This window comes from Amblyraja radiata, chromosome 20 (assembly GCF_010909765.2).
Source record: "Amblyraja radiata isolate CabotCenter1 chromosome 20, sAmbRad1.1.pri, whole genome shotgun sequence".
NCBI classification, from domain to species: Eukaryota; Metazoa; Chordata; class Chondrichthyes; order Rajiformes; family Rajidae; genus Amblyraja; species Amblyraja radiata.
In genome coordinates this window covers 10785112-10809540 of record NC_045975.1, presented here as the reverse complement: position 1 = coordinate 10809540, position 24429 = coordinate 10785112, and the positions used below count along the sequence as shown (strand labels likewise).

Below are 24429 nucleotides of genomic sequence, written 5' to 3'. Positions count from 1 at the left end.
GCCTGTTTGTGTGTCTGTTTGTGTTTGTTTGTCGGTTTGTGTGTCTCTGTGTCTGTGTGTGTCTGTCTGTGTGTGTGTCTGTTTGTGTGTGTGCATGTCTGTTTGTGTCTGTGCGTGTGTGCGCGTGTGCGTGTGTGTGTGTGTGAGAGAGCATGGGAGAGAGGGACTGAGCCAGCAATTGATCCCACCAGGGAGGGCAGTTGAAGGGGAGCAGGGGAAGGGATGCCACATTGCAAGGATCAAGCCAAACTCGAAGAACGTGGGAATTTATTGCAAGATTACCCTGTTCTATTAAACAACTGCCCATCTAAGAGATGAGAGCTTTTCTCTTTTAAGAGACAACACCTACCTAGCCTTGAGTGTCTAGTGAAATTGTCATCAATGCTGCTGCTGTGTTTCAAATGGATTGTACACCCTTTGTGGATGACCAGAGAACCATAGGCCAGTAATCTGGGACGATCCAGCATTTGCTGCTCTGGGATACAGGGCAGGGCATTCAGGAAATCACTGTATCATGAAGCAGACTCAACATGGCCCCGTGGAAGGGAAATTAAAGACAGACACAAAATTGCTGGAGGAACTCAGTGGGTCAGGCAGCTTCTCTGGAGAAAAAGAATAGGTGATGTCTCGGCTTGAGACCCTTCTTCATATATAGATGAATTGTTCAGCAGCCTTTGAGGGTGAATCAAGTGGGGTGAATGAGTGGGTGCAGTCGAAGTGGATTGTAGCTGGGTGCTGCGTTAGCAAGGATAGAGACTTGGTTGATGCTCAGAAAAGAAAGTGGGAATAAATGGTTTATTTTCATATAGGGAGACTATTGTGACTGCTGACGACACAGAATGAGGCTATTCGGCCCCGTTGGATCTGTGCCGGCTCCTAGGCACGCAGTCCCATCTCCCCTTCTACCACGAACGGTCGGCACAGTGGCGCAGCGGTAGAGTTGCAGATCCCACAATCCTGGCATCGATCCTGACTATGGGCGCTGTCTGTATGGAATTTGTACGTTCTTCCTGTGGGTTTTCTCCGGATCTCCGGTTTCCTCCCACACTCCAAAGTCGTGCAGGTTTGTAGCTTAATTGGCTTTGGTAAGTTGTCCCTAGTGTGTAGGATAGCTCCAGGGTATGGGTGATAGACTTGTTGGGCCAAAGGGCCCGTTTCCATGCTGTATGTCCGAAGTCTCGAACCCCCACTTCCCACCACCCCGTCCCCAGGCAAATTGTTCAATCTCATACATTCATCGTAAAATCCCCGAGATTTTCGTTTTGTCCTCACCCTGCAGCAGCTAATCGACCTTCCCTCATATCCTTGGGATGTGGGAGAAACCGAGGCAGCCTCACTGTGTGTTGAGCCTCTGTGTTGCCCAGAATTATGGTGGAGTTGCAGACAGTGTGGATGGCTGTCAGACTGCACAAAGTGGACTCTACCTACTGCCACTTTACTCACTGTTCCCTCACCAACCTGTAAAAAACGAGGAGCTGCAGATGCTGGCTTACACAAAAAGATGCAAAGTGCTGGAGTAACGCAGCAGGTCAGGCAGCATCTCTGGAGAACGTGGATAGATAACGTTTTGGGATTGGGAAGAAGAAACAGGTGGTAGAAGAGTCTGGACCCTAAACACCACCTCTCCTTGTTCTCCAGAGATTCTGCCTGACCTGTTGAGTTATGCCCCTGTCCCACTTAGGAAACCTGAACAGAAACCTCTGGAGACTTTGCGCCCCACCCAAGGTTTCCGTGCGGTTCCCGGAGGTTGCAGGTGGTTGCCGGAGGTTGCAGGTAGTGGAAGCAGGTAGGGAGACTGACAAAAACCTCCGGGAACCGCACGGAAACCTTGGGTGGGGCGCAAAGTCTCCAGAGGTTTCCTAAGTGGGACAGGGGCATTACTCCAGCACTTTGTGTCCTTCACTGATATCTCGCTAGACTTGCTGACGATACAGACCCGGGTGGAAAATAGAAACGCTAAAAGGTTTTGAGAAGGATCTGGGCAGTGGGTTGAGTTGAGTTTAGTTTACTGTCACGTGTACCGAGGTACAGTGAAAAGCTTTTGTTACGTGCTATCCAGCCAGTGGAAAGATCACAGTCGTGCCATCCACAGAGTGTACAAGGAGGCAGCAGGCGGGGTATAATGTGGGAAGAACGTATTATTCTGACCAGAGTGGATGGTGGGTGAGCAGAATATTATTTGGGAGGGGAATGATTCATCAGCTAATGTAGACGAAGACCTCGTGCCTTCTTGTGCAAGGACATAAATATGATTTACAGCCACAGACAGCTCTCGGAGAAGCGAATGGGATGTTAACATGCATTAACTCTGGTGATGTCTGACCTTTGAGCACTCATGTAAAACCAAAGACACGTGATGCTGACATTGCCAATGGTACGTCACGAGTGTTGATGTAGAGTTGCTGCCTCACAGCGCCGGAGACCCCTGTTTAACCCTGACCTCGGGTGCTGTCTGTACAGAGTTTGTACGTTCTCCCCGTGACCTGCGTGGGTTTTCTCCGGGTGCTCCTGTCCCCCCCCCCCAACATTCCAAAGACGTACAGGTTTGCAGGTTAATTGGCTTTGGTAAAGATTGTAAATTGTCCCGTGTGTGTGTCGGATAGTGTTAGCGTGCGGCGATCGCTGGTCGGTGCGGACTGAAGGGCCTGTTTCCGCGCTGTACCTCTAAACTAAACTCAAAAGCTAAACCTCTCTCTGCTCTGACATCAGGGAGTTGCCCACAGCATGTGCCAGCTTTGGTTGTACAAAGGCCTTGCTGTCTTCAGCTTTTGCCTCCTAGCTTATGTAGGCCTGGGGTCAGGTGGGGGAAGTGAAGTGAACATAGCACGGCGCCTATGCCCACGGCATCTGTACCAAATGTAATGCCTGCTTAAACTAATCCCTCCTGCCCGCACCTGCTCCATATCCCTCCATTCCCTGCATATCCATGTCCCTATCTAAATGGCTCTTAACAGCCACTATTTTATCTACCTCCACCACCACCCCTGGCAGCTAATTCTAGGCAACCACCATCCTCTAAAGGGCCTGTCCCACTTGGCAATTTTTTTCAGCGACTGCCGGCATCATTGACTGACGTATCAGGTCACCGAAAAATACACGGCGTGACGCGGCGTGATGCGGCGTGGTGACGTATGATGCACGGTGTTATTTCAAGTGTCACAACATGTTTATTGTCACCACTGGCACTTTACTAAATGTTCAAACTCTTTTGGCGACACTGATATGACGCCGACAGTCGCCGAAAAAAATCGCCGTCGGCCAGGCCTTTCAGTCAAACAACTGACCCTGCACATCTCCTTTGAACTTTCCCCTCTCACCTTAAAGTTATGCCCCTCTAGTCTTTGACATTCCCACCCTGACTGTCTACCCTGCCAATGCCTCTCATAGTTTTATCTGCCTCTACTGTCGTGCCTCTCCCCTCTGCCTCCGAGGATTGTTAGAGCCATCCTCAGCTACCGTAATTGCAGAGCCATCCTCAGCTGCTGTAATTGTCACATGCCATGTAACAGTGTTGCCATGACCATGTGGCAGTACCAGTGTTCATGTTATTTAATACTGTTTACCAGGGATTCCTTTTAAGCAGCATTAAAATTAAATTGCTGTGAAATTAACGAGAGCAAAATCAATTGGATGCGATCTGCTGTTAATTGAATAGGCCACCATAGGCAATGGATTTGGTTGCCATGCATCTGTTGTAAGGCTGATCTTCCACTCTGGGAGCTGGGTTGATGCTACATTGGACAGATGTCCAGCCTGAAGAAGGGTCTTGATCCAAAACATCTCCTTTTAGTTTAGTTATAAGTTTAGCGATACAGCGTGAAAACAGGCCCTTCAGCTGATCCAGTCCACACCGCACAGAAATCACCTGTATGAAGGAACTTCAGATGCTGGTTTACACCGAAGATAGACACAAAATGCTGGAGTAACTCAGCGGGTCAGGCAGCACCTCTGGAGAGAAGGAATGGGTGACGTTTCGGGCGAGACCCTTCTTCAGACTGAGGGTCAGGTGAGCGGCAAACGAGATATGGCAGGGAGCAATGAACGTGTAAGTTACTTGTGTCATCCCCTGTATATTATTTCCATCCTACACACCAGGGATAAGTTACTGAGGCCAATTAACCTACACCCCTGCATGTCTTTAGAATGTGGGAGGAAACTGGAGCCCCGGAGAAAACCCACGTGGTCACAATTAGGTGTGAGCTCGGGTCTCTGATGCTGTAAGGCAGCAACTCCACCACTGCACTACTTGTTGACCAAAATTAGAACCCAATCCGTGTTCTCCAGGGATGCTTCTTGATGCTGAGTTAATCCAGCACTTTGTGTGCTTTTGCCCATTACTTCTGCCACAGATGGGTATCAAAGCTCCACACCTTAACTAGTATGATCAGTCTCCATTCAGTTTCTGGCTGAATTGTTACTTGATACTCGACAAACGCTACATCGGTCGTGTGAGTCTAATTCATTGAGCCTTGCAATGGAGAGGCCATTCTGCCCACTGTAAGGCAGCACCACTGTGCTTTTTGGTCTGTATATTCAGCACTCTGCAGATGCCGAATGCTCAGACAGAAAGGTTAGTAGTCTGCATTTTGGAAACATACTGGGGAGAAGACCTGGAGAATCTTTAACAATCACAAACAAAGCTGCACGTCAGCTGAAAAATATTCCCGGTTCCAGTGGAGATGGGAGGGTGTGAGAGGAGAGAAAGGTGCAACATGGTCAACGTTTCAAGGTTTCAACGTTAGTTTATTGTCACCAATTATGTACCAATTAAGGTACAGTGAAATTCGAATTACCATACAGCCATTCTAAAAAAAAAAGCAAGACACACAACTACATAACAGTTAACATAAACATCCACCACAGCGGATTCCCCACATTCCCCACTGTGATGGAAGGCAAAAAAAGTCCAACCTTCTTCCTCTTTTATACTGTCGTGGTTGATGCAGTCAAACCATCCACAGTCAGGGCGATTGAAGTTCCCGCAGCCGGCGGTTGAAACCCCCGCGTCAGGGCGATCGGAGCTTCTTAACCAGAGACCATGAGATTCGCAATGTTCAAATCGTATCTCCGTCAAGGTAAGGGATTAAAAAAAGTTTCCCCCAACACACCCCCCCCCCCGCCCCCCACCACACATAAAACAAGCTAAAGAACACTAAAAACATACATTTCACACATACAAACAAACACCAAAGAAGGAAATGACAGACAGACTGTTGGCGAGGCAGCCATTGCTGGCGCCACCCGGTGGTTATGTCATAGAGTTACACAACATGGAAACAGGCCCTTCGGCCCAACTGGCCCATGCCAACAAAGATGTGTAGGAAGGAACTGCAGATGCTGGTTTATACCGAAGATAGACAAAAGAAGCTGGAGTAACTCAGAGGGACAGGCAGCATCTCTGGATAGAAGGAATGGGTGATGTTTCAGGTCAAGACCCTTCCTCAGACTGCTTAGGTATATGGGAAATGAGTGATATAGACGATGATTGAGTGAGATAAAGAACAATGAATGAAGGATATGCAATAAAGTTGGTAGCGTGTCTGGGTTAAAATGTGGTCGGAGAGCAGGAATAACCCGACAAAGAATCCCATCTCCACGTCCCATTTGCCTGCCTTTGGCCCATATCCTCCTAAACCTTTATGTCCTGTACCAAATGTTGGTAGTGGTCGCGTTGGCAGTGAGGGCGAGAGAAGTCCGCTGATTTCTCCTTGAGGAACCAATTTCGTCTTCATCGCTACGGAGACTCCTTCAGTCGGTGTTGCCTTGGCAACTGCAACATCGCTCTGAACAGACGATGATAACAAGTGAATTTTCACAAGGCTAATTTTAACGTTGCCCATTCATTTTGTCGCTGTCTCGGAGAGGTCATGGAGACGTTGTATTTCTTCTGTTCACATGTGCCTGAGGAAAATTGTACTCTAGTGAGGCTTTATTGCATTATGGTTTTAGAGATATAGTGCGGAAATAGGCCCTTGGGCCCACCGGGTCAGCGCTGACCAGCGATCACCCCGTACACTAGCACTAAGCTACACACTAGGAACAATTTACAAATTTTACCGAAGCCAATTAACCTAGAAACCTGTACGTCTTTGGGGTGGGGGAGGAAACCGGAGCTCCCGGAGAAAACCCACGCAGGTCACGGGGAGAGCGTGCAAACTCCGTACAGACAGCACCCGTAGTCAGGATCAAAGCCAGGTCACTGGCGCTGTAAGGCAGCGACTCTACCGCTGTGCTGCCCCAGGGCACCGTATAAACGCAGGCTGCTTTTCGGTGAAATGAATACAACTCTTATTAATTCAGTAAAATAAGGAGAGGTGGATGGAAAGGGTAAACTTAAGTGGAACCGGCCACAGTATGTTGGATTCTGTGCTGAAATATTCTAATCTGGCTTTATATTCATTTTCTGGTTCTGTCAAATCCTAACCAGATTGACCAAACTGCTAGCTGTGCAAATGCTCTGCACTGGGGCCTGACGACATTAATGCCAACTCCGACAGCCTGCATGCTCACTGCCCCTTCCACGATGATGGAACGTTGCAGAATAAAATGCAATGATGCACAACTTGAGGAAATTGGGAATAGAAGTGACCAGGAGTTTTGACAGAGAAATAGGTTTGTGGAGGGGAGCGAGAGAGGGATTGAGGGTCGACAGTCAGAATCTTCTTCACGGAGTGGAACGATCAAATACCAGAGGGCAAAGCTTCAAGGTGAAAAGGGCCAGGTTTAGAGGAGATGTGCGGGGCAGGTTTTTAACGCGTAGGGTTGTGGGTGGTTTGAAAATGCTGCCAGGGGTGATGGTGGAGGCAGATAAGGTTATACGCGTCATTTAGGAGGCTTTTGCACATGGATAGGCAGGGAATGGAGGGATATGGATTGCATGCAGGTAGAGGAGATTAGTTTAACTTGGCATCGTGTTCTGCATTGTGGGCCGAAGGGCCTGTTCCTGTGCTGTACAGTTTTAAATCAAAACATATTGATCACGAAGGATTCCGACTCGAAACATCACCCATTCCTTTTCTCCAGAGGTGCTGCCTGTCCCACCGAGTTCCTCCAGCATTTTGTGTCTACATTTGATCAAGCTGTGAGCTCTGTAAACATTCTATGAAATTAATGCGAATCGCATCAGCCTGCATTTACCTTGCACCTTCTGCGTTATGCCCCTGTCCCACTTAGGAAACCTGAACGGAAACCTCTGGAGACTTTGCGCCCCACCCAAGGTTTCCGTGCGGTTCCCGGAGGTTGCAGGTGGTTGCCGGAGGTTGCAGGTAGTGGAAGCAGGTAGGGAGACTGACAAAAACCTCCGGGAACTGCACGGAAACCTTGGGTGGGGCGCAAAGTCTCCAGAGGTTTCCGTTCAGGTTTCCTAAGTGGGACAGGGGCATTAATAAACCTTAGCTGCTACATCGGAGAGTGAAATTAAGGTTAATAAGTGATCAGGAGTATTGTCGGCGAGGTCGGTTCGTGGAATCAAGTGAGAGAACGATGATGAAGGGCGGCATGGAGCTTGGAACAATTAAAACAAGAGTACAAGAGAGCGCGGAACCGAGAAGGGCGGAGATTACAGAGAGCCATGTAGCTGAAGATGGTATTGGTTTATTATTATGTAGGAAGGAACTGCAGATGCTGGTTTACACCGAAGATAGACGCAAAGTGCCGGCGTAACTCAGCGGGTCGGGCAGCATCTCTGGAGAAAATAGATGGGTGACGCTTCGGGTCGAGGCCCTTCCTCAGACTGAGAGTCGGGGGAGAGGGAAACTAGAGGTGTGAAAAGGTTCAGAACAAATCACTGATGACCAAGGAAAGGTGGAGCCCACAATGGTCCATTGTTGGCCGTGGAAGAGGGATGTATGGATGCGAGCAGTAGAACTAGCAGGACGACTAGGGTGGGGGAGGGACTGGGTGAGAAGGAACGCTGGGGTTACTTGAAGTTAGAGAAATCACTCTTCATACGGTTGGATTGTAAGCTGCTCAGTCGTTTATTATTGCAGCTCGTACCAAGATACAGTGAAAAGCTTTGTTTGCGGGCTATCCAGTCAAATCATATTGTAGACGAGTACAATCAAGCCATACATGTACAACATGTACAACAATTGGTGCAACACGAAAAATATTAACGTGAGGACAATAGTGGTACAGGTTAGAGATTTAAAAATCTTCAGGCAGATTTTTATAAAGAGACTGCCAAGTTAGCATTGAGGAAGGTCGAGTGATTGGGGCTGCTGCCTCGTTCGGGGTAGGGACTGTCCAGATGCTGAAACAGGGGAGGTTGAGTCCAGAGAAGGATTTCTAAACCATGAATTTTGAAAATGGTGGCGGACAATGGCCTTTGTCTTTCTCCTCTTCCGTGGGCTCGCCCAGCCCTGCGTGTCACCCGGTCTCGTGACGAATCGGAGGCCAAAGCAGCGGTAGAGGCGGGTGCTGAGTGCAGATGCGTTCACCAGAGTGACTTGTGTTGCTGGCATTGAGAAGGAGCTGTGTGGCTCTTTGTGGCTGAAGCTCTCCGACTTCTTGTGGCAAAGGAGTGGCATCGCATAGCCCCCCCACCCCACCCCACCCCACCCTGACTGAGTGGCGGGGGGTTTGCTGGGGAGAGAGACTGCGATACAGAGAGGGAGGAAGACTCAATCCAGCGACTGAATTGGCCGGATGTCTGATGGAAGGGTAAAGGGCTGGCGAGGGGCACAGGAGTCCAGTTGCAGAGGGGACTGCCCGTCCTAAGTCATCTGGGGAGCGACCAGACTCTAACCTCAACAAGGAGTCCTCCTGGACAGACGCCTTGGGTCTCGGGTCTGGTGATCGTCAGATCTCCACAACATCAAGAGCCGTGAAGATCGGTCATGCCTGCGCCAACAAGTGTGATCCTCGGGTATGTGGGAGGAGGGGGATGTGGGGAGGGTGGTGGGGGGGAGGGTGGTGGGGGGGAGGGTGAGAAAAGGGGAACAGCGCCGTGGACAACAGGCAGTTTATTTATTTAGTTTATATTCGTTGATTTCTAGTCACCGAGGTACATTGAAAAGATTTAGTTGCGTACCGACCAGTCAGCGGAGAGACTAGACATGATTACAATCGAACCATTTACGGTTTTGAGTTTGTAACAAAGAACTGCAGTTGCTGGTTTAAATCTGTGGTAGACACAAAATGCTGGAGTAACTTGGCGGGTGAGGCAGCATCTCTGGAGAGAAGGAATGGGCGACATTTCGGGTCGAGACCCTTCTTCAGTCTGAACAAGGATCTCGACCCGAAACGTCGCCCATTCCTTCTCTCCAGAGATGCGGCCTCACCCGCTGAGTTACTCCAGCATTTTGCGTCGACCACAGATTTGAGTTGCTACCTTACAATGCCAGAGACCCTTGTTCGATCCTGACAACGGGTGCTGTCTGTACAGAGTTTGTACATTCTCCTTGTGACCGCGTGGGTTTTCTCCAGGTGCTCGGGTTTCCTCCCACACTCCAAAGACGTGCAGGTTTGAAGGTTAATTGGCCTCTAAGTTGTAAATGATTCCTAGTGTGTAGGATAGTGCTCATGTACGGGGTGAATGCGGGTGGGCATGGACTCAATGGGCTGATGGGTCTGTTTCCACGCTGTGTCTCTAAAGATGCATAGAGTCTCTTGCCCAGAGTAGGTGAATCGAGGACCAGAGGACATAGGTTTAAGGTGAAGGGGAAAAGATTGAATAGGAATCTGAGGGGTAACTTGTTCACACTAAAGGTGGTGGGTGTATGGAACAAGCTGCCAGAGGATGTAGTTGAGGCTGGGACCATCAACTTCAAGTGTTGACCACATTTGAAGGGTTTAGAGTCATGTGTCATAGAGCATGAAAACAGGCCCTTCAGCCCACCTTGCCCACACTGACCAACATGTACCCTCTGTACTATTCTTCGGTTTAAACCAGCATCTGCAGTTCCTTCCTACACATGTCCCATCTACACTAATCCCAGGTAGACAAAAATGCTGGAGAAACTCAGCGGGTGCAGCAGCATCTATGGAGGGAAGGAAGTAGGCAACGTACACTAGTCTCATCTAATAATAATAATAATAATACATTTTATTTATGGGCGCCTTTCAAGAGTCTCAAGGACACCTTACAAAAAATTAGCAGGTAGAGGAAAAACATGTAAGGGGAATGAAATAAATAGTAGAGACATGACTAGTACACAAAGTAAAGACAGAATACAATTCAAAACACAATATGAGGCAATTAATGCACAGATGAAAAGGGAGGGGGACGTGGGGCTAAGGATAGGCAGAGGTGAAGAGATGGGTCTTGAGGCGGGACTGGAAGATGGTGAGGGACACGGAATTGCAGATCAGTTGGGGGAGGGAGTTCCAGAGCCTGGGAGCTGCCCTGGAGAAGGCTCTGTCCCCAAAACTGCGGAGGTTGGACTTGTGGATGGAGAGGAGACTGGCTGATGTGGATCTGAGGGACCGTGAGGGTTGTTAGGGGGAGAGGAGGTCAGTGAGATATGGGGGGGCCAGATGGTGGAGGGCTTTGTAGGTGAGGATCCGGATTTTGTAGGTGATCCGGTGGGAGATGGGAAGCCAGTGAAGTTGTTTGAGGACTGGAGTGATGTGATGCCAGGATTTGGTGTGGGTGATGAGTCGGGCGGCTGCGTTCTGGACCAGTTGTCTGTGTTTGGCCCATATCCCTCCAAACAAGTCCTATCCATGTACCTGTCCTAATGTTTCCTAAACGTTGCAACAGTCCCTGCCCCAACTACGTCCTCTGGCAGCTTGTTCCATACACCTACCACCCTTAGCGTGAAAAATGTACCTCTCAGGTTCTTATTAAATCTCTCCCCCTTCACCACGTGGACCAAACCGTGAGAGGTCGGCAGGTTTCCTTTCAATCGGGGGAATGTCATCGAGGTTAATAATTTCCTGACAAGTCTCCAGGGACTGGGTGTGTGGATGTACAGTATCTCCCCTGGTCTGCAACAAAGGGTCACAATCTCACATTACAAGGGCAAGACTTTACTTTAGACTTCAGAGATACAGCGTGGAAACAGGCCCTTTGGCCCACCGAGTCCGTGCTGGCCATCGGTCACTCCATACACCTCACTATCCTACACACTAGGGGCAATGTACAATTCCCAGAAGCCAATTAACCTACAAACCTGTGCGTCTTTGGAGTGTGGGAGGAAACCGGAGCACCCGGAGAAAACCCACGTGGTCACGGGGAGAACCTACAAACTCCGTACAGACAGCACCCGTAGTCGGGATCGAACCCGAGTGTCTGGCACTGTAAGAGATTGAGGATTGGGACAAGGGAATGTTTCTTCACTCAGAGGGTGGTGGATTGGTGGTCTGAGATAAGTCCGGCCCAGAGTTGTGTGACAGTCGTCACTAAATGTATTTAAGACGAAGATAGATTTTTAGCTGCACAAAACATTAAGGTGCACAGAGAGTGAACTGCAGTGTAACTTAGCAATATTACAGGTGGTACAGGGGTGCCGCTGGTAGATCCGCTGCCTTACAGTGCCATAAACTCGGATTCACTAATGACCTCCAGCGCTGTCCGTGTGGAGTTTGCTTGTTTTCCCCATGTCTGCGTAGGCTTCCTCCCATGTTCCAAGGCTGTGTGCGTGTGTAGGTGAGCGGTGGAATCTGGGGGGAATCGATGAGAATGGGATTCGTGGAGAATTAGTGTAAATGGTCAGCATGGACTTACTGGGCCGAAGGGCCTGTTTCAGTGTTCCACCTCAGTGTGACTCCATGAGGATTAGTCATGAATAGCAGAGCAGGCTAGAACCATCCAATTGCTCATTCCTCCTCATATCTGCTATGCTTAAGAGGTTGTACAACAATCTGATGTCACTTTCTGATATTAGCTTTGTATTCTAAAATCGCAGATTTCATTTAATTGCTATTGTTTAAATTTCCCAACTGCGGTTTCTGAAGAAGGGTCCCGACCCAAAATGTCACCTATCCATGTTCTCCAGAGATGCTGCCTGACCTGCTGTGTTACTCCAGGCCTTTGTGTCTTTCCCTGTTTCCTTGAAGGTGGTTTCCTCAATATCATTGGCTGGCCAGCGATATCGTTCTTCTTCAGGACATCCCTTGATCCATAACTGCCCCTTTACGAGGATGTTGCCAGGTCTAGAGGGCCTGAGCTATAGGGAGAGGTTGAGGAGCCTGGGACTCTATTCCTTGGAGCGCAGATGAGGGGCAATCTTATAGAGGTGTATAAAATCATACGAGGAATAGATCAGGTAAACGCACAGAGTCTCTTGCCCAGAGTAGAGGAATCAAGAACTAGAGGACATAGGTTTACGGTGTGGGGGTAATGATTTAATTGGAACCTGAGGGGTAACTCTTTGGATGTATGGAACAAGCTGCTGGAAGAGGTTCAGTTAAGGCAGGTACTATCGCAAGGTTTAAGGAACATTTGGACAGGTACATACAACAGGTTTAGAGGGATATGGGTCAAACACAGGCAGGTGGGATTAGTGTAGATGGGACATGTTTGTCGGTGTGGTCAAGGTAGGCAGAAGGTTCTATTTCCATGCTGTATGACTAAAGATTAAGGTCATGCTGTTTGTGGATGGATCTCAGTCTTCTCAGCCCTGTGGGTGTTTGATTAAGGAGATGTAGAGAAATGCTCCTTTGAAATTTACAAGAGTTCTTTCTGTAGTTACAAAGGATGTGAAATATGTCAGGATTGCCAGCAATTCCAGTGTACTTCCCACATTATTCCCAGTGTTAGCACATTTGGCCAAGTCCGTTAATATTTAGTTCAGATTGGAGATTGCTTATGGAAACAGGCCCTTCAGCCCTCCAATTCCTTACCGCCCATCACCCATTCACACTAGTTCAATGTTATTGCGCATTCACATCCACTATCTACACGTTTGGGGCAAATTCTACAGAGGCCAATTGACCTATAAACACATGTCTTTGGGATGTTGGAGGAAACCAGAGTACGTGAAGGGAACCCACGAGGTTGTGATCGAACCTGGGACTCTGGTGCTGTGGAGCTGTAGCACTACCAGCTGTGCCATTAATAGTACTGCTGTCATTCAGTGGCCACATGGATTTTGCCCCAATTAAACAGGCACTGCCTCCTAAGGACCATTTGTATATGGCACCACTAATGTATGTACCTGTACAAGCTCCTGAAAATATACCTGCTCTCTTTTACTGATCTTTACCTTGTTTTGCTGCAGGGATGTGAGCTTGAGCTACAGAAACAAAGGGTAACCCTTGACTATTTGTTTAGTTTTTTGAGATGCAGCCTGGAAATTTTTTTTCACCCTGAGAGTTGTGAATCTGTGGAATTTTCTGCCCCAGAAGGCAGTGGAGGCCAATTCTCTGGATGCTTTCAAAAGAGAGTTAGATAGAGCTCTTAAAGATAGCGGAGTCAAGGGATATGGTGAGAAGGCAGGAACGGGGTACTGATTGTGGATGATCAGCCACGATCACAGTGAATGGCGGTGCTGGCTCGAGGGGCCGAATGGCCTACTCCTGCACCTATTGTCTATTGATACGGTATCTAAGAGGCAGTTCCATGAACTGGCATGGATAGATGTAGACAAGGCACAGGTAGTGTATTTTAGTTCAGAGATACAGTATAGGAACAGGCCCTTTGGCCCACTGAGTCCGCACTGACCAACAATCACCCCGTACACTAGTTCTATCCTACACACCAGGGACAATTTACAGAGGCCAATTAACCTACAAACTTGTACGTCTTTGGAATGTGGGTGGAAGCCGGAGCACCCGGATAAAACCCACGCAGGTCCCACAGGGAGAACGTACAAACTCCGTACAGACAGCACCCATAGTCAGGATTGAACCTGGGACTCTTGTGCTGTGAGGCAGCAACTCTGTCGCTGTGCAACTGTTGTCATGAGAGTTGCCTATTCCAGGCGCGCCCCAAAATGAGACCTGTGACATATATTCTGTTCCATCATCAGCAGTGCCTTGTCCCCTGGGTCCTACAATGGGTTTTGTGCAGCGGCGAATGTTAGCTGCTTCTGGAGGCGTTTTGGGTGACATTTCGAGGGCGTCTGTGGACAAAGGGAGAGATTGTGTGTTGACCTGCTTGCACGCCATTGTCAGGCAGTGAGATAAGTCCGGCCCAGAGTTGTGTGACAGTCGTCAGCCACTTCGGAAAAGAAAACATCAACAAAGGCCATGTTTGTTTGGGGATTAAAAAGGGCTTTGTTCACTCGGATTGGTCTTGACATAGAACGAATGCGATCTCTTGTCACTGTAGCTTTCAGTAACATGAATCTCCAGTGATCTCACCGGGGAAAAACACTAACGAAAGAAACCCATGTCTGTTTGTGTCTGACACCTCCCAGTCTACCTCCCACCAACTCTCTTTCTTTAGTTTAGTTTAGTTTAGAGATACAGCACGGAAACAGGCCCTTCGGCCCACCGAGTCCACACCGACCGGTGATCCCCGCACATTAACACTATCCTACGCACGCCAGGGCCAATTTCCATTTATACCAAGCCAATTAACCTACAAACCCGTACGCCGTTGGAATGTGGGAGGAAACCGAAGATCTCTGAGAAAACCCACGCAGTCACAGGGAGAACGTACAAACTCCGTACAGACAGCACCTGTAGTCAGGATCGAACCTGGGTCTCTGGCGCTGTAAGGCAGCAACTCTACCGCTGCACCACCGTGCCGCCCGACAAACTCTGTATTTTCCATTAACTTGGCCACAGATGGCCATGGTTGGCAAGACCAGCATTTAATTGCCCTCAAAGGTGGCATGAAGTTGCTCCTTGTTCAGATGCTGTCTATGTGCTGATAGCGCTCCTGTTGTTGAAACTGTTGGTAAAAGTCAAGCCCTTTAATATGTCTCGAGTTATGAGTCAAGAGTGTTTAATTGTCGAATGTACCGTGGGGTGGGAGATTGCAACCTTCACGTGGTCCGCCCTGTTTCGACAAATGCAATCAACCCGGCGTGCACAATCAAATAAGATCAAATAGAACAAGTTGTCCTACAACTTTAGGCCGTGCACGCCATACGCAAGAAGAAGAAGATTGTACCGAAACGGAACAATGAAATTCTTACATGCAGCGGCACAACAGGGGTTTGGATATCCAGTACTCAGTGAATAACACAATTCACAAGCAATGAAAGGAAAATTCAATAAATAAAAAAATCCAATACAGAGCATAACAAAACAAAGCCCAAAATCCCTAATATAACGAAGAGAAATCATAGTTCGGAGATTATTTGGAGTTCGTAGTGTTCAGTAGCCTGAAGGTTTAGTTTTAGTTCAGAGATACAGCACGGAAACAGGCCCTTCGGCCCACCGAGTTCGCGCCGACCAGTGATCACTCCGTACACTAGCACTATCCTACACACTCGAGACTATTTACCATTTTACCGAAGCCTACAAACCTGTACTTCTTTGGAGTGTGGGAGGAAACCGGAGCACCCGGAGAAAGCCCACGCAGGTTACGGGGAGAGCGTACAAACTCCGTACAGACAGCACCCGTAGTCAGGATCAAACCCGGTTCTGGTGCTGTAAGGCAGCAACTCTACCGCTGTGCCACCGGGTCTCCACGATTGTCGGGAAGAAGCTGTTCCTTAATCTAGACTTCACTGCTTTTAGACTCCTATATCTTTTTTCCAGTTTGCATTCAAATCACACTGGGTTAGTACCTGTACAACAGAGTCTCTTCCTCAACGGACATTTGTGAACAAGAAGGGTTTAAGCACCAATACAGTGGTTTTGCTTTCACCTTAGACTTTGCTTTAGAGATATAGCATGGAAAACAGGCCCTTCGGCCCACCAAGTCTGCGCTGACCTGCGATCACCCCGTACACTAGCATTATCCTACACACTAGGGACAATTTACAGAAGTACACATTTACAGGACCTACAAACCTGTACGATCTTTGAATGTGGGAGGAACATACGGTGGTGGGAGGAACAGGGAGAACGTACAAACTCCATGCAGACAGCATGCGTAGTCAGGATAGTGAAGTAAAGTGCATCCACCTTCTGCAATGTCTGCAGAGAGAGGGGCCGTGGGATCACTGGTCTGAAGAAGATCCCAGACCTGAAAGTCACCCTTTTTCTCCGGAGATGCTGCCTGACCTGCTGAATTAGTCCAGCACTTTGTGTCTGTTGGAATCTGAACCCCTGAACTCAGGCACTGAAATCCGAATGTTGTCCTTGACATGTCGGCTGATGTCCACACACAGAGTGGAGCACCGTTAAGGGCCTGTCCTACTTTCAGGACCTAATTCACAACCTTTTTTACCCGTGGACAACATCAGGCTAGAAAAACGCCCCGACCTACTTGATGCCACGAGTACCTACGACTAGCATCACGACCCTCCTACGACCTCGTGACGACCATGCTGCGAGTATGAGTCAAGGGCAAACTCGGCAGAGGTCGTGAAAGTGGGACAGGCCCTTAAACTCGTCGGCTTTGATGCGGAAAGCCTTTGAGATCTGTTGCCCTCGCCTGCTCTGCTCTCTCCCCTATCCCACTAACCTGCACCCACTTTCCTTCCCTTCTTTAATGTCACAGGAGTTGGAAAATGAGTTGCGATATGCATTAATAGTGGTTGGTGTCAAAACTAGCTGAGTGATGTACCGCACCATTTAGCTATGCTTCAATAAACTTAATCACTTCCGATTTGGCAAAAGGGATGGAATTGGAATTCAGCCAAAGATCCTGTTCTGAAACGTGTGGATCTAAACGATTTTGGCAAGGAGAATCAAACATTTGTGTGCAGTGGAGATCAAATATGAATGGGAAGACCCGAAATGCCGGAGCGACTCGGAACGCTGAGTGCCCTGCCGAGTTGCTCCAGCATTTGGTCAAATCCCTTGGTAAACCAGCATCTGCAGTTCCTTGTTCCTAGAATGTGAATGGAAGGTGAGTGGAAACGGACCAGAAATTGGAACAGGCGTCATGGTGGCGCAGCGGTAGAGTTGCTGCCTTACGGCGCCCGAGACCTGGGTTTGATTCTGACTATAGGTGCTGTCTGCACCGAGTTTGTACCTTCTCCCCGTGATCGCATGGGATTTTTCCCACGTGCTCCGGTTTCCTCCCACACTTCGCAGACGTAGGTTAATTTGGCTTCGGTAAAAATTGTGAATCGTCCCTGGTGTGTAGGATAGTGCTAGTGTGCGGGGATCGCAGGTCGGCGTGGACTCGGTGGGCCGAAGGGCCTGTTTTTGCTCTGTATCTCTACACCAAACTAAATGAGTTTTACAGATTGGCTATTTTGGATTGAGTTGGGAAGCATGGGAGCCGTGTGGGAAATCTTCAGAATTTGTAATCCCCAGAGTGTCCAAGCCATTGTATAGGGTGATTTCACGAAAGGTCACTGGAGCGTAAATCCCCACTCACGTGACCGAAAATTTTAACTGGGGGACAAGCGTCACTTCCGGTACATGTTAGTGGATGGGAAAACACGCACTTTCACACCCGTTAAAAACATCAAAAACGGCCAGTTTTTGAGCTGCAATTAACTGTGCCAGTCGGGGTGACCGTGAGGAACAGCTACCTAAATTTACAGTCCAAAAAAAAGATAGAAACTAAGGTAAATACAAGAGGGAGCTGAAGGGGCCAAAAAGGCGGAAGTTGATAGCGGACATTTTTCGTGGAGATTTAAAGATCCAAAATATCGGGAATTATCGCGTTTGCTCGCTGCATTTCATCAAAAGTGGCATTATTGACTTGGTTATCTTTATTCATTTGTTAGATGAAAAGTATTAAAAGTTAGAAATACGTCAGTAAAATTGCAAAATCGCCCATGGTTCTCGGGTGGGTTTTAACATGCAAAATGAACACGCTTCTGAAGCTACATTTACCATTTAAATAATCGTAAACTATCAATGCGTTTGGAAATCAATTTTACTCATTTAACATCTGAATAAAATTGATTTCCAAACGCATTGATAGTTTACGATTATTTAAATGGTGAATGGAGCTTCAGAAGCGTGTTCATTTTGCATGTTAAAACCCACCTGAGAACCATGGGCGATTTTGCAATTTTACTGAAGGATTTCTAACTTTTAATACTTTTCATCTAACAAATGAATAAAGATAAAAAGTCAATAATGCCACTTTTGATGAAATGCAGCGAGCAAACGCGATAATTCCCGATATTTTCGATCTTTAAATCTCCACGAAAAATGTCCGCTATCAACTTCCGCCTTTTCGGCCCCTTCAGCTCCTTCTTGTATTTACCTTAGTTTCTATCTTTTTTTTGGACTGTAAATTTAGGTAGCTGTGCCTCACGATCACCCCGACTGGCACAGTAAATTGCAGCTCAAAAACTGGCCGTTTTCGATGTTTTTAACGGGTGTGAAAGTGCGTGTTTTCCCATTCACTAACATGTACCGGAAGTGACGCTTGTCCCCCAGTTAAAATTTTCGGTCACGTGAGTGGGGATTTACGCTCCAGTGACCTTTCGTGAAATCACCCTATAGACCCAATTCTGAGAGCATTGATGTTTGATCACTAAGAGGATTGAAGGATATGGGAACTGGTTGTGAAGGTAGCGGAGAGATTGGAAGGTCAGTCATGATTATAGTAGATGGTGGTCAGTTTATTCAGAAGAATTTTGTGTATTCATCTTTGGACCATGACTTGAACTCACTGGTTTCTGACCACTCACTTGACAGTGCTGCCCACTGCCCCTGAGAGTGGCAACTCAAGTCGATGGAGTGGTAAAGATGGTTTGTTGGTATGCTTGCCTTCATCGGCCAAGGCTTCGAGTATAGGAGTCAGAACGTCTTATTGCAGCGTTATATAAAACTTTAGTTAGGCCGCTTATGGAGTATTTTGTGCGGGTCTGGTCGCCCAATTCCAGGAAGGAAGTGGATTTTTGGAGAAGGTGCAGAAGATCAGAATGCTGCCTGGATTTGAGGGTATTAGCTCCAATGAAGGGTAGACAAACTTAAACCTAAATCTTCTCTGCACCCTTTCCCGCTTAACAACATTGTCCCTATCACGCTGTGACCAAAACTGAACACAATACTCTAAATGCGGCCTCACCAATGTCTTATACAACTGTAACATGACTTCCCAACTTCTATACTCAATAGGTAGGAAGGAACTGCAGATGCTAGTTTAAACCAAAGATAGACACAAAATACTGGAGTAACTCAGCGTAACTCAGAAGCAGCGTAGAAGGAATGGGTGACGTTTCGGGTTGAGACCCTTCAGACTGAGTGTGTGAAGAGGGAGAGACAGAGATAAGGAAGTGTAAGGTGTGAAAAAGTGACATCAAAGGAGATGCAGTTCAAGGAAAATGTAGAATAGATCATTGTTAGAAGGTAACAACAAAGCAAACAGATAAAATGTAGTTGGGGACAGTCAGACTGGACAAAGAACTGGGAGGGGATGGAGAAAGAGGGAAAGCAAGGGTCACTTGAAGTTAGGGAAGTCAATATTCATATTGCTGGGGTGTAAGTTGCCCAAACGAAATATGAGGTGCTGTTCCTCCAATTTGTGCTGGGCCTCACTCTGTCAATGGAGGAGACAGAGGACAGAAAGGTCAGTGTGGGAATGGGAGGGGGCGTTAAATTCTTTAGCAACCGGGAGATCAGGCGGACTGAGTGCAGGTAGGTGTTCAGCGAAACGATCGCTGAGCCTGTGCTTGGTCTCGCCGATATACAGGAGTCCACACCTGGAACAGAGCATGGAGTAGATGAGGTTGGAGGACTGATTACTCTGACTGTTGAAGACCAATGTGCTAAAAGCTTTCTTAACCAACCTATCTACTTGTGAAGCCCCTTCTCGAGGATGTGACTGACGACGGTGTGTACAGAGTCCGATAGAGGCATTGTCATTGTGTCAAACTCATCCTTATCCCAAGGCTTCGATGAGAGGCCTTCCCGATCGAATCCTCCAGTGCATCTGCCGGCAGGCCTTCTATGCTGGAAAGGGGGGAAAAGATAGTAATGTGAGCTTGATAGAGGTTATTAAGGTGCAGTGGTGAAGTTTCTATCGCAGCTGCCTCCAACATCTGCTCTTTCCGATTATTCATTTTACGATACATTATCTGACCTTTTTTTTGTAAACGGATACATCTCCTGTGGTCACAGGGGCTTAACGCGATCGCCTCTGAAGCCGGTGACAAGACCGCAGGGTGCGGTGCTCCCCAGCTCACAGCCGGCTCGATTTGCTGTCCGTGAGCTGCAGGCAAGTGTTTTATTGTCAGATGTCCCAGTTAGAACAATGACATTTTTACTTGCGGCAGCACCACAGAAAATGTAAACATGGAACACTGTGAACAATATAATCAAGGATGAACAAAGTTCAGTGTGTGTGTGTGTGTGTGTGTGTGTGTGTGTGTGTGTGTGTGTGTGTGTGTGTGTGTGTGTGTGTGTGTGTGTGTGTGTGTGTGTGTGTGTGTGTGTGTGTGTGTGTGTGTGTGTGTATACACGTATGAATGAATGAATGAATCCTTCATCCCATAAAAACTGACGAAGTTACAGAGTATCCACGCCACCTCCCCCTTCAATCTCCTTCCCCCCCCCCCCCCCCCCTACGGTGATCCCCCCATGCTGGGTCCATACTCGCATATACACATATATATTTATATAGACACAAAAAGCTGGAGTAACTCAGCAGGACAAGCCTGCAGTTCCTTCCTGCACGTGTGTGTGTGTGTGTGTGTATATATTTATGTATATGTGTATATATATATAGGTGTATATATATATATGTGTATATATATATATGTGTATATATATATGTGTATATATATATATGTGTATATATATATGTGTATATATATATATGTGTATATATATATGTGTATATATATATGTGTATATATATATATGTGTATATATATATATGTGTATATATGTGTGTATATATATATATATATATATATATATATATATATATATATATATATATATGTGTATATGTGTATATATATATGTGTATATATATATGTGTATATATATATATGTGTATATATATATATGTACATATATACGTATGTGTGTGTGTATATACATATATATGTGTGTGTATATATAATATGTGTGTGTATATGTGTGTGTATATATGTGTGTATATGTGTATATATATGTGTACACATATGTGTGTGTGTGTACATATATATATATATGTGTGTGTGTGTGTGTGTGTGCGTGTATATATATGTGTGTGTGTGTGCGTGTATATATATATGTGAGTGTGTGTATATATATGCGCGCACATACATACACATAAAAAACAAACAATAATAGTGCAATAATAACAATAATGGTCTCTATGGTTCAGAGCTAATTGGAGGTTGTAGTGTTTAGTAGCCTGATGATTGTGGGGACAAAGCTGTTCCTGAACCTGGAAGTTGCAGTTTTTGGGCTCCTGTACCTTCTTCCTGATGGCTGGGTTGAAATGAGTGTGTGGCCAGGGCAGTGTGGGTCTCTGAGATGGAATACATGGTTGGTGATGTGGTGCCGGAGATTGGCGGCAGCTTCAACGCAGAGTCATTAGAGCAGAGTAACAGGCCCTTCGGCCCTCTGTGACAATGCTGACCATCATGCACCCACCTGTACTAATTCCAGATGTAGAAACAAGGAACTGCAGATGCTGGTACACCAAGGAAAGACACAAGAAGCTGGAATAACTGTCTGAGGAACTATTCAATCTGAAGAAGGTTCCTGACCAGAAAAGTCACCTGTCCATGCTCTCTAGAACCCACTGAATGATTCCAGCCTTTGCTGTGCTAATTCCATTTAAGGCACTTACTCCATGGCCTTCTAAACCCTGGCGTCTGAGGGTTCTTAAGGGCATGTCCCACTTGGACGACCTAATCCACGAGTTTAGAAGACCCTAGACGAGTTGAAAAACTGTCAAGGTTGTGTTGACTCGCTGAAGTAAAAGACCTCCTACGACTATGTCTACGACTTCCTACGACCCCCCTCGACCTCAGTCTTCCACTACGAGGAGCTACGAGTGGAAAATTTACACATGATAAAATTATGTCACGTTTGCATTTTTTTTTCTCTCGGGCCATTTGCCGACCTACGACTACCATCACGATCTACTACGAACTACCTACGAGTAAAAAGTATCCATTTGTTTCCTTGCCGACTTTTTTTTTCACTCATGGACATTTTTTATCAGACTGGAAAAAACGTCGCGACATACTTGAGGCCACGAGTACGCGGAGACCACTCATGAGCATGTTACAAAGACCTCCTACGACCTCCTATGACCTCGTGGCGACCATGCTGCGAGTATGAGTCAAGGGCAAACTCGGCGGAGGCGGCCAATTAGGTCATGAAAGTGGGACAGGGGCTTAAGATTGCTATAACTTCTATGACAGTCATTGCCTCAACTATCTGGAAGGACAAGGGTTCCCATCCATGGACAAGGAGCAGCAGGCATTTCCAAATGCCTTTTAAATATTGTTATTATACTTGACTCAATCATTTCCTTTGGCAGCTTGTTCCATATACATACTGGGATACCCAATGGGTGGTACATCTATGGAAAGAGATGATCGAGGAAGTGATTGAGGCAGGTACAATAACAACCAGGGGCGGCACGGTGGCGCAGCAGTAGAGTTGCCGCCTTTCAGCACCAGAGGCCCAAGCTCGATCTTGATGACGGGTGCTGTCTGTACGGAGTTTGTACGTTCTCCCCGTGACCAGGTGAGTTTTCTCCGGGTGGTCCGGTTTCCTCCCACGCTCCAAAGACGTACAGGTTTGTAGGCTAATAGGCTTCGGTAAAATGGTAAATAGTCCCGAGTGTGTCGGATAGTATTGGTGTGTGGGGGTCACAGGTCGGCGCGGACTCGGTGGGCCGAAGGGCCCGTTTCTGCGCTGTGTCTCTAAAAGAAATTGAAAAGATCTTTGGACAGGTACGTGAATAGGAAAGGTTTAGAGGGATATGGGACAAACTCGGGCAAATGGCACTGGCCTAAATGGGCAATTTAGTGGCGTGGATGAGTTGGGCCGAAGGGCCTGTATGGCTCAATACGTTGAACAAATCAAATGGGCAAGAGCGGCCTTGTGGGTGAATCACTTGGAGCAAAACGTTGAGGGACTGATGTGTGAGCAGGTTATTTTAGATCTGCTATTGTGTAATGATACAAGATTAATTAATGATCTCATTTGTTACAGATCCTGTAGGAATGAGTGATAACAGGAAGGTAGAACATCAAATTCACTTTATCTTAAATTAGTGCCCCAAATTTAAAGCCATTTACATTGTGTTTTGGATCAGACACAGCTACACCAAAGCAGGAAAATAGACTGAAGTGTTATATGCTAAATGCTGGAAGAACTCAGCGGGCCAGGCTGCACCTGTGGAGGGAGTGGATAGGCCGGAGTTTTGAGTCAGGATCTTTTTCAGACTGATAATGGGGGGGGGGATAAATATATATATATAATTAAGAGAGGCATGGATATACCTTTTGTTCCACAGGATGGAAATGTCAAAGACTAGAGCACATAGACTTTAGACATACAGCGGGGAAACAGGGCCTCCACCTCAGTCTGAAGAAGGGTTTCGGCCCGAAACGTTGCCTATTTCCTTCGCTCTATAGATGCTGCTGCACCCGCTGAGTTTCTCCAGCATTTTTGTGTACCTTCGATTTTCCAGCATCTGCAGTTCCTTCTTAAACACTCCACCCTAGAGAGTTATGCACTGTGATATTTTAAATGGAGGTTGATAAATGTTTTGAAGGTCCAGGCCACCAATTCCATGCCGACCAGTGATCCCCACATACTAGCACTATCCTACACATTAGGGACAGTTTACAATTTTCCAGAAGCCAATTAACCTACAAACCTGTGAGTCTTTAGAGTGTGGGAGAAACCCGGAGCCCCAGTAGAAACCCCACGCGGTCATAGGGAGAACGAACAGACTCCGTACAGACAGCTACCATAGTCAGGATCGAACCAGGGTCTCTGGCGTTGTAAGGCAGCAACTCTGCCACTGTGCAGCCCCTAAACTACCTGAAGATTTCTTGTGTTCTAACAAGTTCAATGACATTATAGGGAGGTTTCACGGCAGTCGGGTCACGACCCATGACCCGTACTGTTGCTACGCTACTCCAAATGGATTACACGCGATGAACTGCAGTTAGGCACTTACCATTGTTTCCAGAGTAGTGGGCCCGTTAAAACCCACTGAAATTGTCAATTTTTGCGCTGTAAATAATTATGTTAATCGGGATAAGCGTGTGAGACATTTAGCCTACTTCAGAATTCCAAAAGTGAGGAGAAATGACGGTAGATAAAAACGAGAGCTGAAGGGACAACAACAGCCAGAGTGCTTGGGGAACATTGGCCGTTTGCTCACTGCATTTCATCAACATTAAGGCATTATTTGTGTTTCTTGATTCCTTTGGCATCTAAAAAGTTTCAGAAGTGATAAATCTGGATGTAATTTTTTTAAATCGCCATGGTTCTCGTGGGTTTTTACAAACAAAATGAAAATGCATCTGAATAAAAATGTACAGCCAG

The 24429-nt window shown here is 47.0% G+C and overlaps 1 protein-coding gene across 2 annotated transcripts in view; it reads left to right on the top strand.

Annotated features, from left to right (window-relative positions):
- The window catches only part of mapk8ip1 (mitogen-activated protein kinase 8 interacting protein 1), an 87376-nt gene that overhangs the window by 6505 nt on the left and 56442 nt on the right, over window positions 1-24429 (top strand). The window contains exon 1 of one of the 2 annotated variants that reach the window (XM_033038801.1): window positions 8479-8866. The exons of the other annotated variant lie outside the window; for it this stretch is intronic. Within the exon in view, the coding sequence (XP_032894692.1) occupies window positions 8838-8866 (29 nt within the window). The 5' untranslated portion in view covers window positions 8479-8837. Of the gene's footprint in view, window positions 1-8478; window positions 8867-24429 lie in introns of those variants that run through there. 2 annotated transcript variants of the gene reach the window in all.